The sequence below is a fragment of the Pseudophryne corroboree genome, chromosome 1 (assembly GCF_028390025.1).
Source record: "Pseudophryne corroboree isolate aPseCor3 chromosome 1, aPseCor3.hap2, whole genome shotgun sequence".
Taxonomy (NCBI): domain Eukaryota; kingdom Metazoa; phylum Chordata; class Amphibia; order Anura; family Myobatrachidae; genus Pseudophryne; species Pseudophryne corroboree.
This window is the reverse complement of record NC_086444.1, coordinates 445737677-445753607: the sequence shown is the minus strand read 5'-3', so window position 1 is coordinate 445753607 and position 15931 is coordinate 445737677. Positions and strand designations below refer to the sequence as shown.

Below are 15931 nucleotides of genomic sequence, written 5' to 3'. Positions count from 1 at the left end.
GTTAACCGAGCAAGGCGGGAAGATCCGAGTCGCTCGGACCCGTGGAAAAAAAAGTGAAGTTCGTGCGGGTTCGGATTCAAAGAAACCGAACCCGCTCATCTCTAGAATAAAGTGAAGGTTCTGGAGTGGCCATCTCAGTCTCCTGACCTCAATATCATTGAGCCACTCTGGGGAGATCTCAAACATGCAGTTCATGTAAGACAGCCCAAGAATTTACAGGAACTGGAGGCTTTTTGCCAAGAAGAATGGGCAGCTTTACCATCTGAGAAAATAAAGAGCCTCATCCACAACTACCACAAAAGACTTCACGCTGTCATTGATGTTGAAGGGGGCAATACACGGTATAATAAGAACTGGGGTATGTAAACTTTTGATCAGGGTCATTTGAGTAGTTTCTGTTGTCATTATGATTTAAAAAGAGTAAATACAGTTGTTTGACAATAAATGGCTTCACCCAACCACTAACCATGAGTGAAAGAAAAGTTTGTGAGTTATCATTCATATTCTCTGACAAATGGCCAGAAAATCACAAATTCTGCTAGGGTATGTAAACTTATGAGCACAACTGTATTGTGTGTAAATCTGGCTCTGGTACTAGCCAGTACCTCCTGAGCCATTTTCCTCACCGCACGTCCCTGAGTTACTGTACATTGTCTCGATGGCTCAAGAGGGAAAACAGAGTAATGGCCAAGGAAAATAAAGTGTAGTTTTATTCTGCTTATTCCTTTGTAAATTTAGTTATTTTTGTTTACACACACATTTCATCTTATTATACACTTTTTTTTACATATATCAGTATCTAGGGCAGTGCAGAGCCTGGCTGGGCCCAGGTACTTTTCATGGGGCGTGGCCTAATCACAGGAAGTGCAGCCATGCACCCTTATAAAAAAATACAGGAACAATTGTATTTTAAGTGTCTCCCTGGCCACATTGCAGCCCAGCACACAGCAGCATGTACTGGGCTGAGGGGAAAAGCTGCAGCTACTTCTGCCAGGTAAGAGGTAAGGGGTGGGGGGGACCTGGGCCCCCACTGGACCCCTCCATCAGACCTGGGCCCGGGTAATTAGTACCCTCCCCCCTCAGCTCCACTGACAGTATCTATTCTATATTTTAAGTAGTTACCTATAGATTGTAAGCTTGCGAGCAGGGCCTTCCTACCTCTATGTCTGTCTGTTTTTACCCAGTTTTGTTCTATTACCGTTGTTCTAATTGTAAAGTGCAACGGAATATGCTGCACTGTATAAGAAACTGTTAGTAATAATATGTCCCAGTTAATTAGGAAAGTGAAAAATCTTTTATTAGAAAGCTGAAGCATGAACATTGAAATAGCTGTACATAAAACAAATGTAACAGTTAACCGTATAACAGTATGTGTGAGAATCATCCAGAATAAGTACTGATCATCGGTCACCATAAAGGATGGGGTCTATGTACTAAGCATTGGAGAGAGATAAAGTGGATGGAGATAAAGTACCAACCAATCAGATCCAAACTGCCATGTTACAGGATGTGTTTGAAAAAATTACAAATAGGAGCTGATTGGCTGGTATTTTATCTCTCTCTAAGGCGTTTGTAAACAGACCCCATATCACAGCACAGTCTTTTCTTTTTAATAAAAGGGTTTACCTTAACTTGGGGTTTTAGTCATCTAGAAACATTAGGTCTGATTCTGAATTAGAAGCAAATAAAAAGGAACAAAATACAAGCAATTAATTCCTGGAACAAACCATGTTGAAGTGGAAGTTGTTTCTACACAGACTCGGACTGGCCCACAGGGATACAGGGGAAACCACCGGTGGGCACCACTGCCTGGGGGCCCACCTCCTGCTCTAAGGATCAAGTTCCAGACTGTGCACTTGAATTATACATTATACATATCTTACCTTATACTGGACTATGGTGTATTTTCTACAGTGCATTGCTGTTATTAATCTGTTATTAATCTGGTACATTATTATGCATGCAGCAGCTAAATATACTGTATATATTTATGAAGGGGCCCAAAAGTTGCACTCTCTAATGGTTAGTCAAACCAATAAGGTGGCAGGCCACACCCCCTCTGCAGACTGGCCACACCCCTAACATGGGCCCCTACCACTGCATTTCCCCGGTGGGCCCTACATGCCCCAGTCTGACACTGTTTCTACATGACATTAAGGGCCTGATTCTGAGTTGGACGCACTGCTGAATCAATCGAGTGATTATTTTCTACTGCTTGTGTCCAAAGGGGGGTACACATGTAGAGATGTGTTACCTAAATTCTAAGCAGTCTGACTAGATTGCTTAGAAATTAAGCACACATTGCTTCATGTGTATAGCCCACAGTGACAGCGATGCGCGGCCTCGCTCAGTGCAACTTAAGGGGGGTACACATGGAAAGATGTGTCCCAGAGATGTGTGCTGAGCGATCTAGCACAGATCGCTCAGCACATATCTCTGGATACTCAGCACACATCTCTGGGCCACATCTCTCCGTGTGGACCCCCTGTAAATTGCACTGCGCATGTATACAGAGTTCTTGCGCATGGAGTCGCAATTACATTTAAGACGCATGGTTTTAAAAATGTAGTGGGTGTTCCTGGTTGGTGAATGGGAGGTTGCTATGCGGGCATACAGAAATGGCCGGTCTTATGGCCTTATGTGTTATAGGACTTTCATCAGTGTGTGACTGAAGTGGACCATACTCTGATGTACAATCTGTGCCTAGCATGGGGCTGTTTTGGTGGTGCAGCCCTTCCTAAATCTGAATTTCTCTGCACATTTTAAATCTGCGGCACCGACAATACAACATTACAAATTGCTCCTTTTTTTTTTATTTACCCCTAACTCTGAATCAGGCACATTATGAGACTTATAACATAAGAACATTTGTACCAAGGCTGGGTCTCACTGCAATGTTAATATGATTACAAAGTTAATTAGCTACTAACTAGAAATATATATTTTGTCAAAAGAAGGCAAATGTCCATCCGCTGCACTTGCTGAACAATTATTGTTAGACAGAAAGTGGGGAGCTGCTCAATAAGGTAGCACATCTGTGCCATGATATCATGATGTCTGACTTTGGAGTGCATATGTTTCCTAAGTCTCTTTGGAAGTTCTGAGTTCTAGCTGTGTAGCACAGTTCCTCCATAAATCAGTTCAGGCACGGGTTCAATTGATGGTTTATTCATAGCTCGTAAACTGCATTCATAGCAGCCATGCAGGGGAAGTGACGTAGAGTCTGGCTGTCATAGACACAGGATGTCTCATTCTTGCTGCTTACTTAACCTAGAACAAGAATATTACTTGGTAAAAAAAAAGATTCACAAAAATGAAAGACACATAACTTCTCCCTTCATATATTTTAAGCATATAAACAATAAAGTAAGTGTTTTACATTGCATTTATGCTGAATCACGGAAATCAATCAATTAATCAATCAATCAATCAATCAATCAATCAGTCAGCTAGTACGACAATTAAAGCAAATGGTTAATAGGTAGAAATGGTTCAGTGCCACTTTGCACTTAATGCAATGTTAATATTGATGAATTTAGAATGTTATGTCATATTTTAAAGTTATTGCAAATGAAATAGATTTCTTCTACGCCACTCCATGGCAGCCATTACTCTGGGATTTATCCCTACTCCTAGATTTTAGACAGGAAGTTTTTTCTATTTTAGGCTCCGCCCCTCTGGGGATATAGGTCCGTACCCCCTTGGCTTCCCCAGTGTTTTGAGTGTCTCCTTAGGTAGTGACAGAGTAGTCGTTTATTGTTTTTCAAATATGAGGCTTACCAGGATTTTTCCCAGCCTAATGCGTCTCTGTGAGCCGCAACTGGAAGGGGTTTGGCACCCGGAGTAAGGACCCACGGAGGAGCATTGTAATTACTGCCTGAGGCAGTACAAATGCTGAATGGCACCACTATGTGAGGAGCAACTATAATTACTGCCTGTGGCAGTACAAATTCTGCTAGCCACTGCTATGATATTGATGGACTGCCTGTGGCAGTAGAAGTGTCGCCTGCCGCCGCAGTGATTATGAGGTGAGAAAAACAGTATATGGCTGTCTGTGGTAGTGTGGATGCCCGCCGCAGCCACTGGGTTACCTGACGCGCTGACCGGAGCCTGGGGGGCGGAAGTAGCGCTGGACGCGGCGGTAGGAAGTGCGCGGCCGAATCCCGGAAGTCATCGCGGATCGGTCTGCACATGCGCCGGCCGGATAACAGGGGCAGAGGCTTTTAAAATGGCGCGGTCCACCGATGAAAGTGAGACAGTGTTCCCAATTATAAGGGACTGGGCAGTGCTTGGATAAGAGGTGCTGCTGAAGAATTATACAGCATGGATAAAGAGATGCCTCCCTCCACGCCTACATGTGCCCAGGAATGGTAAGCAATCTTATTTAGGGCACTGATTATGTTATATAGTTAGGGTGTTTAGGATATTATTCTGTTTGGTTGCAGTGTGTCTGCAATTCCCAGGAAGAGAACATGTAAAAAGAAGCATCATTAGGCTTGTTCTGGATGTAAAAAGAGTTTATCTGGAGATAAACATAGCAAGTTATGTGATGACTGTGAAGCATCTCAGGGCCATTCTAGGCAAATTCAAGACCTTATGGAATGGATTAAAAAATCATTCGTAACAAAGGATGAATTAAAGGAGCTTCAGCGGGCTAAAAGGTCCAGGTCACAGACAAGTCTGGACGCTGCAGATGATTCGGATAGTCTCGTTGTATTGGATTATGCTGATAGTCCCTCTCCGGCAAAATCTGGGGAGGCTCAGGAGCCGGATAGATCATTTAATTTAGACATACAGTAGTAGATAGTTTACTAAAACATATGTATAGAGCTTTAAATCTTGAGGCTGAAGCACAGGAGGATGATGCTCAGGATCCTTTATTTGAAGATAGGATTAAGAAAAACCGATGTTTTCCGGTGCATAAAGTACTGAAGGAAATTATGTCAGTACAGTGGCAGAGTGCAGATAAGCGTCTCAATTATATGAAAAGGTTGGATCGTATGTTCCCGGTACAGGATGAAGAGTTCATTAAATGGTGTGAATTGCCTAAAGTGGATGCTGCAGTAGCAGAAGTTGTTTCCAAAACCACTATCCTGTTGGAAGACGGTGCGGTGCTTAAAGATGCAATGGACAAGAAGGTTGAGAGTTCCTTGAAAAAGGTCCATAAAGCATCAGCGGTGACGCTAAAGGCTGGGGTAGCGATGGCGTCAACAAACAGAACACTGAGATTGTGGGGGAACAACCTGAATCGTGATTTGGAGGATCAGGTATCCAGACATCACCTGCAGAAAGACCTGGCTGTGATAATGAAGGCGGGGGAATACCTGTGTGAGGCCTCTCTTGAGGTAGTCGAATACGCTGCAAAATCATTAGCAGCAGGTGTAGCGGCTAGAAGGTCACTGTGGCTGCGTACCTGGACAGCAGACGTCCACTCAAAAAACAGATTGGTAGCTCTTCCTTATGAAGGCTCTCACCTTTTCGGAAGTAAGCTAGAGTCTATAATCAATGTCATGTCGGGCGGTAAATCCGCAAAGCTGCCATATGATAGAAAATCAAGGTTTAGAGCTTCTTCACCTAAGCAACAGTTTAAGGAAGCCAGGTCATACAGGCCAGGTAGACAGTATGGTAGATACACTCCAACAACTACCAGGCAGTCCTTTTGTCAGTCAGGCAGAAGAGGCAATAGAAAATTCTGACTATATGATGCCCCAGAGTGCTGCGCCTGTAGGAGGCAGATTAATGAAATTTGCAGATCAATGGCAAGAGTCAACTCAGGATGCCTGGGTATTAAAGATAATCTCCCAGGGTTATCATATAGAAATTATAAAGAAGCCGACGGGACAGAATTTTGTAAAATCAAAGATTCTAATGTCAGAAGAACAGATAATAGCTTTTCAAGATATTATAAAAAACCTTATCAAAACACATGCAGTCAAAAAGGTACCAGTGGCAGAGGAGAGAAGAGGTTTTTATTCCAGGATGTTCTTGATTCAGAAACCATCGTGAGAATTCAGGACAATTCTGGATTTAAGAAGATTAAACAAATTCCTTATAAGGAAACGTTTTCACATGGAGACGCTGAAAACCATATTATTAGAGATAAAGCAGGGAGACTTTATGGCCTCTATAGATCTGAAAGATGCCTACTTTCACGTGCCAATTCACAAGGATGACCGGAGATTCCTAAGGTTTTATGTCCTTCGAAAACATCTTCAATTCACCTGCCTGCTGTTCGGCCTGTCTTCCTCACCAAGAGTTTTCACGAAAATTCTCCTAGCTCTAGTGGCGCATATGAGAGTGACGGGCATATCATCGTGGCCGTACCTGGATGACTTGCTGATCTGTGCGAGTACGAAAGCGACTCTAATAGTAGCAGTACAGAAGGCTCTTCAGATTCTTCAAGCTCATGGTTGGCTAGTGAACTGGAAGAAGAGCAAGCTAGATCCAACACAGGGCATACAGTTCCTTGGAGATTGGATAGATTCAAAGAAGTACACGGTGGCGTTGTCGGAAGACCGATGCAAAAAAATTCAAGATCTCTCATCCCTAGTTCAGGTAGAGGACAGCATTTCACTCTGCCTAGGCCTGCGTCTTGTGGGGATGTTGTCTTCTACGATAGAAGTAGTACCCTGGGCCAGGTGCAAAATGAGAACGTTCCAGTGGGACATAATCAGAGCGGTCCGTATAGGCAGAGACCTGGACCACAAGATAATTCTCACTCAAGGAGCAAAGAAGTCCCTGGATTGGTGGATAGACCAGAGCCTAAGCCAGAGGTCAGTGTCCTTAGTGCAGCCCAAGTACGCTGTCTTGACAACAGATGCAAGTGCCACAGGTTGGGGAGGTCATCTGTTAAATCACACCTGTCAGGGATTGTGGTCCACCCAAGAAAAACTCATGTCTTCCAACAAGCGAGAAATGAGGGCAGTGTGGAACTCGATACGTTGTTTTCAGACGCTGTTGGTGCAATCTCATCTGAGAGTATTCTCGGACAATGTGACAGTCATGGCATATTTAAACCGGCAGGGAGGCACCAGAAGTCGAGATCTATGGGTGGAAGTAGCAAAGATTTTGGATTGGGCAGAACAAAACCTAAAGTACATAACAGCCCTTCATATCCCAGGAGAATCCAACTTAGTTGCGGATTACCCGAGCAGACACAATGTGTTACCGGGAGAATGGGAGCTAAATCCTCAAGTGTTCCACTTAATAACACAAAGGTTTGGGTACCCTCAGGTGGACCTGATGGCCACATCTCAGAACACGAAAGGGAAGCAATTCTTTTCAAGATACCAATCCCCAAATTCCAGCGGGACAGATGCTCTCTCCCAGAGATGGAACTTCAACCTCAGTTATGTGTTCCCTCCACTACCAATGATACCTGGAGTTCTACGAAAAATCAGAGAGGAGAAAGCGGTAGTTATAATAGTTCTACACCATTGGCCAAACAGAGTGTGGTTTCCCACAATCCTCAGAATGGCGACACAGGGTCCATGGACCTTACCAGAGTTTCTGAGACAAGGACCAATCTGCCATCCGAATCTGCAGAGTTTTCATTTGAAGTGGAAGTTGAGCGGCCAATCCTGAGAAGTAAAGGTCTTTCAGAGCAGGTTGTTACCTTACTTATGAAAGCAAGGAAGAATATCTCTTCAAAGTCCTATTATAGGGTATGGAGGAAGTTTGGCGATTGGTTGAGGAATGACTCAGAAATCTCTACGGTTGGAGTTCCGCAGATACTGCAGTTTCTAAGTGAAGGTTTCCAGATGGGTCTCGCAGTATCAACCATCAAGGTGCAAATATCAGCCTTAAGTATACTGCTGGATAGAAAGCTGTTGGAGGATAACCTGGTACAAAGATTCTGTCAGGCTATTAAAAGGGAGCATCCTAGGGTCAGATCAATTATACCTCCATGGGATCTGAACATTGTTCTGAACATGCTGATGGATTCACCTTTCGAACCTCTGCGGGAAATCTCTTTAAAAATGCTAACCTGGAAGGTAGTTTTCCTCACAGGAATAACTTCAGCGAGAAGGGTTGGAGCACTACAAGCTCTCTGGGCTGAGGAGCCCTACTTGAATATTCTTCCAGATAAAATAATATTAAGGAATAATCCAGAATTTCTGCCAAAGGTAGTTTCAAACTTCCATATGAGCCAAGAGATCATTCTACCATCTTTCTTTCCATACCCAACGGATGATTATGAAGAGAGGTTGCATATGCTGGATGTCTTGCGGGCAGTCTCCATATACTTAGAGAGAGTGAAAGACTTCCGGAAAGTTAAAAATCTGTTTGTTTTACACTCTGGAGTCAAAAAAGGTGAATCACCTTCTAAAAACACGATTGCTAGATTGATTACGGAACTGATTGCATTCACCTATCAAGAAAATGGCCGACTAGTTCCAGACCACATTAAGGCACACTCTACGAGGGCTGTGTCTACATCCTGGGCAAGAAGAGCGCAGGTGTTGATAAAAGAGATATGTATGGCGGCAACATGGTCGTCCATCCATACATTCACCAGACACTATGGCTTAGATGTCTCTGGTGGTCACTTTGGAGAAGCGGTACTCAAGGAATCAACTGCATGAAAAATTTACTTTAAGCATCATTTGGGCTCTGTGTGGTTTATTTCCCTCCCTACTAGGATACTTTGGTATATCCCAGAGTAATGGCTGCCATGGAGTAGCGTAGAAGACAGTAGCAAATTATACTTACCGATCATTTCATTTCTTCGAGATACTCCATGGCAGCCTACAATTTTCCCACCTCAATATATCATTGTTTTTTCTTAGGCTCCGTCAAGGAGACACTCAAAAGACTGGGGAAGCCAAGGGGGTACGGACTTATATTCCCAGAGGGGCGGAGCCTAAAATAGAAAAAACTTCCTGTCTAAAATCTAGGAGTAGGTATAAATCCCAGAGTAATGGCTGCCATGGAGTATCTCGAAGAAATGAAATTATCGGTAAGTATAATTTGCTACTTTCCCAATGTACACAAACTTTGTTTAATGCACACAGTTATTAAAAATATTGTATTAAATGACCTTCAGACTGTGTATATAAGGTGTATATGAAACATAAATGAATTGTGTGAATGTAGGCACACTTTGTTTAATGCACAAAGTTATAAAAAAATATTGGCTAAAATTACCTTCAGGCTGTGTGTATAAGGTGCATATAAAACATAAATGCATTCTGTGCTTAGATTTAGGTCCCATTGCCATGATATCTCATTATGGTATGCAATTATTCCAAAATACGGAAAAATCCGATATCCAAAATACCTCTGGTCCCAAGCATTTTGGATAAGGGATACTCAACCTGTATGACTATCTGCCTGGCTGTGGGATTGCGGATAAATATAAACTATGGAGAAAAGTCATTGTGTATGCCAGATTAATTATCACTTTCTACAGAAACCCATTGTGCACTAATTAAGGAGTATGCAGTCTAAATCTCTCTAATTACAAAGTTGACATTCACAATGTCGGTAGCTGAAGGTTGAGATCGACATAGCAAAAATGTCCATATAATTAATGTCAACACCTGTAACATGTCGGCAATGACAGAATGTTGACATAATAAATGTTGAGAATAGTGAAAATGTCAACATTACTGTTAGGGTTATTGATATTGTTGTTATATCAGTGTTAGCATAATAAATGGCGACATTGTGAATGCCGCAAAAATATGCCACACCCAATATCAGTGAGATGTGATTTTACACAGATGTGGTACGTTCCGTGTAGTGCGAGGTTGTAAACAGCACTGGTTGGATGGATCACTATTTTAATAATAAGAATGTTTATAAAACATGGTACATTAGCTGAATGTTGCTAGTTGAAAGCACTGAATGAAAAGATCACAAAATCATGCCTGTGTAATATGTCTGATTATCAGCCATGTGTTTCTTACTTTTCTCCTTTGCTACTTAACAGTTTATAATTATGTTTTTTTTAAAGTTCAGCTAGAGTTCCTGGAGATTAGCTTATATGTCTAGAAGACATTACTTTTTATTTGCTAAATTAAGAAATGTTTTTGAAATAGTTTTTTCTCTTTAAACAATATGACAAGTCTCACAGTTATTCTGAGTAACATTACTTATATTTATACACGTAGTGAAACTATAGAAATTATATTAGAGAAATGATATTTGTAAAAAAAAAGTGTCTTAACAATACAAAATTTACTATTTGACATTTTCTCTTTCCACATATTTGCTACAAAGTGATGCAGCTCACGTAGGCAAATAAACAGTCACTTACTGGCAGCACGGATGGTGTAATGGTTAGCATTACTGCCTCTCAGCACTGAGATTATGGGTTAAATTCTCACCATGGCCCTAACTGTGCCGAGTTTGTATTTTCTCCCTGTGCTTGCATGGGTTTCTTCCGGGTACTCCGGTTTCCTAACACAATCCAATAATATACTGATAGGTAAATTGGCTACGAGCAAAATTAACCCCAGCGTGAATGTGTGTGTGTGTGTGTGTGTGTGTGTGTGTGTGTTTGTGTGTATACTTGTGGCTGGGAATATAGGGGTCTATTTACTTACTAAGCCTTGCATTGAGATAAAGTCGCTGGAGATAAAGCACCAGTCAATCAGCTCCTAACTGCCATGCTACAAGCTGTGTTTGAAAAATGACAGTTAGAAGGCGATTGGCTGGTACTTTATCTCCAGCTACTTTATCTCCATCAAAGGCTTAGTAAATAGACCCCTTAGATTGTAAGCTCCACTGGGGCAGGGACTGATGTGAATGGCTGAATATTCTCTGTAAAGCGCTGCGGAATATGTGTATGCTATATAAATAACTGGTAATAAATACTGTACCTTAATGAAAGTGACAAAGCTACTATAGATCAATGTTAACAAAAAGAGAGCAATGAAGGTGGATGCTGTGGTCCATACATTGCTAATGTCTTCTGACTCACTGAGGTCTTCTACAACATCTTGGTAGACCGTAGAAATTCCAGTAGGGGAGCATCCATCTGTAATTAAGGCATAATTCATTATTGTTACGGTTGTGCTCAAGAGACAGTAAGAAGAGCCTCCCACCACCCCACCCAATCAGTCATGCAGTGACCCTGCATTAGAACAGAAAAATACAAATGCAGAGGCTTTGGGCAGATCTGGCTTACATTGGGCATTTATAAGACACTTTGCTTTCTCATCATCTTGTCTACATATTTTTATATAAATTGTTTTTAAATACTTTTTTGAAAGGTTCTTATAATTCTATGAACATTTTCAATAATTTTCTGACCTTATTTTTGTTTTAGTGTATTCATCATAATTTTCAAGACACAACTATTGGACCCTACCTGTTTTTTGTTTTATGTTGGCTAATATGGATGTTGCACAGATTATTTCACTTGCATATACAATTTTTCATGAAGACATGTATTTACATATACTGTAGCCTGCAAAGTAGACTGAAAAATGCTAAAGACTTTTGACTGTAACCACAATGAAGCATCAAATATTCTCGCAACAGACTTTTTTCCCCAAAAATTTAATGTGCACAGGATGAAGCACAGTAAGTAGACATACATTGTCACCCAATTTTAAATAAAGAAACAGGCTGAAACTAGTGATACAGTAGTAGTGGTTTTACCATTATGTTTGCTGATGTGTTTACTGAAGTAGTCTTTGGAGGAAATATGAGCCACCCGGCACTCATAGCCCATTCCTCCAAGCCATTGTTCTTTTGGGATGGACACCTGACTAACAAATGAGCAGAGCTGATTCTTAAGGTCACAAAGGACATATTTGGGGTCCGGAACATTCTCATTGATTATGGTGTCATTGGACTTCCAGGTCACAAACAAGTCTTCTGGGTAAAATCCTTTCACCAAGCAAACCAGTGTCAGCTGCTCCTCGTCTGCCTGGCTCTCAGTGGTTGGTGGTAGTACATATATTTTTGGTTGCTTTGTCACATTTGGATCTGTGAAAACAAACAGTTATATTACAGTGAGCAACTGATATTGTGACCGGTTAACCTCATACTTGCCTACCTTGCTGCACCCTCCTCCGGAAGTAGGCAGTGTTGTAGGCGCATTGGGTCGTGGCCGGCGGCATGATGTTCTGTCCGTGGGGCGTGGCGATGGGGAAGTGGGCAGTCCGGGGGGCGTGACATCACAATTGCATTGCCGATAAACTACCCACTGTATAGGGGGGGCCAAGCTACGATGATGCGCTTCTGCGTAAATTGCGTCATTGGATCCCCCAGCCACTCCCACTTGTTCTCTGCTCTGGGTGGCAGAGGGGGGAGTGGAGGGCCTGACAAGGAAAATGGGAGGCTTGCCCACCCTTCCGGGGGGCCGGGAGGGCCACCCAATTTTCGGGAGCCTCCCGGCCATTCCGGGTGGGTAGGCAAGTATGGTTAACCTATATTTAAAAACAATTTTGAAATACACTTCAAATGTTTTCTATTACCAGCTGCAATGCTATATGCTATAATACTACTGATTAACTATTTGAAATAAGCAAATAACTTGATCTTGAATATTTTTAGAATATATGAAATATAGCGCTATCAACTGAAATATTCTATAAAGAGGCACAATAAGTATTACATGTAAACATAAGCAAGGGTTGTACTATGAACGATTGTGTGTGTGTGTATATATATATATATATATATATATATACCAGTGACATGCGGTGGGGTGAGGCAGGTGAGGCAGAGCCTTTCCTGTCATAATGACGTTTGTGCCAGAGTTTGACTGTGAAAAGTATATGAGAAATACAAAGAATATGTTTAAAATATCTTCTTTGCATTATTCTAATAATTTTTATAGCCAAAACTCTGGAGTAAAAAGTCTATGGCAGGTGAGGCAGTGCCTCACCTGTGTAACTTTTCTGCACATCTTTGATCAAAACTCACCAAATTTCCAGGAGTTTATACTGCTGCACCTGTGTATAATGCCCAGATGTATGCTTTGGCTCATATATTGCATGTAAATCTGTCTCTGGTGCTAATCAGTGCTTCCTGAGCTATTTAGCTCACCGCATGTCCCTGATATATACTCCTATTGATATGATGTCAGTGTTCTGATCTAGCTCATGGCACACATGCACAGGAGCTAGGGCACTGACATTAAGGGGCAGCAGGAGGCAACTTCGTACCTGGAAAGATGCCAGCTGCTTCTCCTCTATGCTGGCAATGGGCAGGGAGTGGTGTGCCAGGCTATGATGTCTCAGCCTAGCCACACACTACCAGTCTGAAGGGAAAGAATACTGACCCTCCATGCGCCTTATGAGGTTAGAGAGGTGAGGCAAGGCAACACATTAGGGGGTCATTGTAGGATAAGAATGGTTTTCCTAGGGCAGCCAAATACATGGGCCCGTCCTGTATACTAGGTGTAGGTTGGTATATAAACTCACTTGTGAGTTGGAGTTCTTGTGAATTATTCAGTTTGCAGGACAGCTCTGATATGTTTTTCCACTCTTCCAAGGGGATTTGTATTGTGCTTTGAGCCCATGTTGAATTCTTATGCAAAATCTGTTCTTTGTGTATTTGCCATGATGTGTTCATTTCTATTCCATTCATTAACCAACGTATGTCATTGCTGAGAATATTGGTTGCACATTTGACTGTAGCAGTTTTGGAAAGAAAGAGCTCCTTGAAGTCCGGCTTCAGGATATAGTTTTCAGGTTTCACAAGTGAATTTTCTGAAAAACAAAATAGTAGGTACTGTAAGTGTGGATAATGATTATATACTTACTGCTTATGAAATAAGGAATATATTTACCTGATTTGTTGAGTGGCGCACTAATTTTCCTCCTAATAAATTCATCAGAAGAGATATGGGCTACAAGGCATGAGTAACTTGTGCCTCTGATCCACTCGCTCTTCAGTACGGTCAGCTGACTGGTGGTGGAGCAGCGCTTTGTATTGCTGTTGCAGTTTGCAGAACTGGAGCTTGTAACATTCTGCATGTTTAGAGAGTCATTGATACTCCAGGTCACAAAGAGATCTTCTGGGTAATAGTCCTGCACCAAACAGACCAAAGTCAGGAGATCCTCCATAATCACGCTCTCATGGGCAGGAGGCAGTAAATATACCACTGGCACCTTCATCTCCTCTGCTTCTGAAACACATTTTATTTTTATTTTTATTATTGTATATGAAAACTTTGTCAGATTAATATCCAGCTAAAATATTCTCTAACATTATTGTTGTGATTTATTTTCACAGAGTAAACTTAAAAGTGACATCCTTCATATTCTATTATGTATCCTAAATACCACAGACTGTACATAATTGTGTTATTCTTTAAGAGACAGACTGACTAGAGCTCAGAGGATATTATAATCAGTACTGTATATTGCTGCTACACTGACACAAAACAACTAAGAGACTGTAAACCAATTGCTGAATACATAATAGGGGGGATGTATCAAGCATTGGAGAGTGATTAATTAAAGAAGTTGCCAAAGAAACCAATCAGCTTCTAACTGCAATTTATCTAGCAGTCTTTGAAATGACAGCTGATTGGTTGCTTTGGGCAGCTACTCCATTTTATCTCTATCCCAGGCTTGATACATCTCCCCCACAGACTATGCATACATAAGATACTTTATAGTATTGTGACTTACTGTTTATCCGTATAATGCTCAGCTTTCTTTGAAGGGCTGCCTGTGGCGGTTGTAATATGCAGGAGACGTTTGTAGTGGTGTTCCACTCTTCCAGGGTGACTTGTGCTGTGATCTGTTTCCATGTCACGTTGTTATGTTTGATTTGTGCCCGTGTGCTTTTCTTTGGTAGTCCATTCATTAGTAATTGCATTTTAGTGTCGTCAACATTAATTTTACAGGAAACTGTGGCATTCTTATAATGAAAAAGGTCCTTGAAGGATGGCTTCAATATGTCGCCATCAGGCACTAGCGGGGATTGAAAAGAAATGAAAAAATAACCATCTGCTGTTTTGCATGTCTGCCTGGTAAGGCTCGTGGGGGAACGAATAATGTCAAGTCAGTATTGTCTACTATTATGTATGTACATGACCATCCTTTTCATTATTTTAGCCATTTCCATTGTTTTTGTTAAAATTCTGCTGCATTTGGCCTCATTTATGTCTTAAACTGTTCAAGCAAGTGAAGGACATTAGGGTTCTTTATGACATGTGCACCTTATGTTTATGCCTTTTTCTTACAGTGGTTATTGACTAGGGTTGGGATGTACTAAAAGCAAATTGCCACCGATATTCACAAAACTGAAGTTTTCAGAGTATTGGCTGCATTTGTCATAGAAACCAAGCTCCGGAATGTGACACCTTCTGGAGTTTGGACCCGTTAGGCAATTACATCTATAGATGGTGTTGCATAATAGAAGCCTATTGGGATCGGATTCCTCCCAGTGGCTCCTGTGGTGTGCGCATCATTCAGTGGATATGCACAGGGACTTCAGGGCATAAACCCAGAAGACCTACAACCTATTAACGCCGCTACGCACCTGATAAGTGGCGGGATGTATTGCATCCAAAATGCGATGTGTAGTAATGCACTTTCCCATATACAGTATTAATATGTAGTCAGACAGTCCTCGGTTTAATACACGTGGGCAAAATAGTGGCAGACAAGATTTAGGAAAACTCATGGTCAGTGGTCAGCTCCAAAGATCATACACATGCGGGGAAGATAATGGCTGACAAACTCATAGTCAAGGTTATAAAGGTCTGGTGCACTAGTTTAGTAATCAAAACATCACAGTCTGTACATAGAAATAATAATCAAGAGCCTGGTGTGCATTTCAGAATCAAAGTATCACTGGCAATCACCTAGCCCTGATTGCTAGAAGTGATCCTGTTTTATGCACCAGGGGGCTGGTGATCCGAACTTTTGAGGAACTGTCAGCAATATGTGCATGTGCGGTCTGTACACACTAATGAGAGAGACTTGTACCAGGCCAGACAAGTATGGACTGAGTCTCA

The 15931-nt window shown here is 41.7% G+C and overlaps 1 protein-coding gene across 5 annotated transcripts in view; it reads right to left on the bottom strand.

The window, feature by feature from the left end:
* Positions 1-1271: 1271 nt before the first annotated feature.
* The window catches only part of LOC134891479 (uncharacterized), a 220921-nt gene continuing 206261 nt past the window's right edge, over positions 1272-15931 (bottom strand). For 4 of the 5 annotated variants that reach the window (XM_063913536.1, XM_063913534.1, XM_063913537.1 and 1 more), the window contains 6 exons: positions 14598-14882; positions 13751-14089; positions 13383-13670; positions 11611-11940; positions 10827-10984; positions 1272-3270 (listed from right to left, as the gene is read on the bottom strand). In XM_063913536.1, coding sequence (XP_063769606.1) covers positions 3262-3270; positions 10827-10984; positions 11611-11940; positions 13383-13670; positions 13751-14089; positions 14598-14882 — 1409 coding nt within the window. In that variant the 3' untranslated portion in view covers positions 1272-3261. The remainder of the gene's footprint in view (positions 3271-10826; positions 10985-11610; positions 11941-13382; positions 13671-13750; positions 14090-14597; positions 14883-15931) is intronic. The other variant, XM_063913535.1, reaches the window with a different exon arrangement.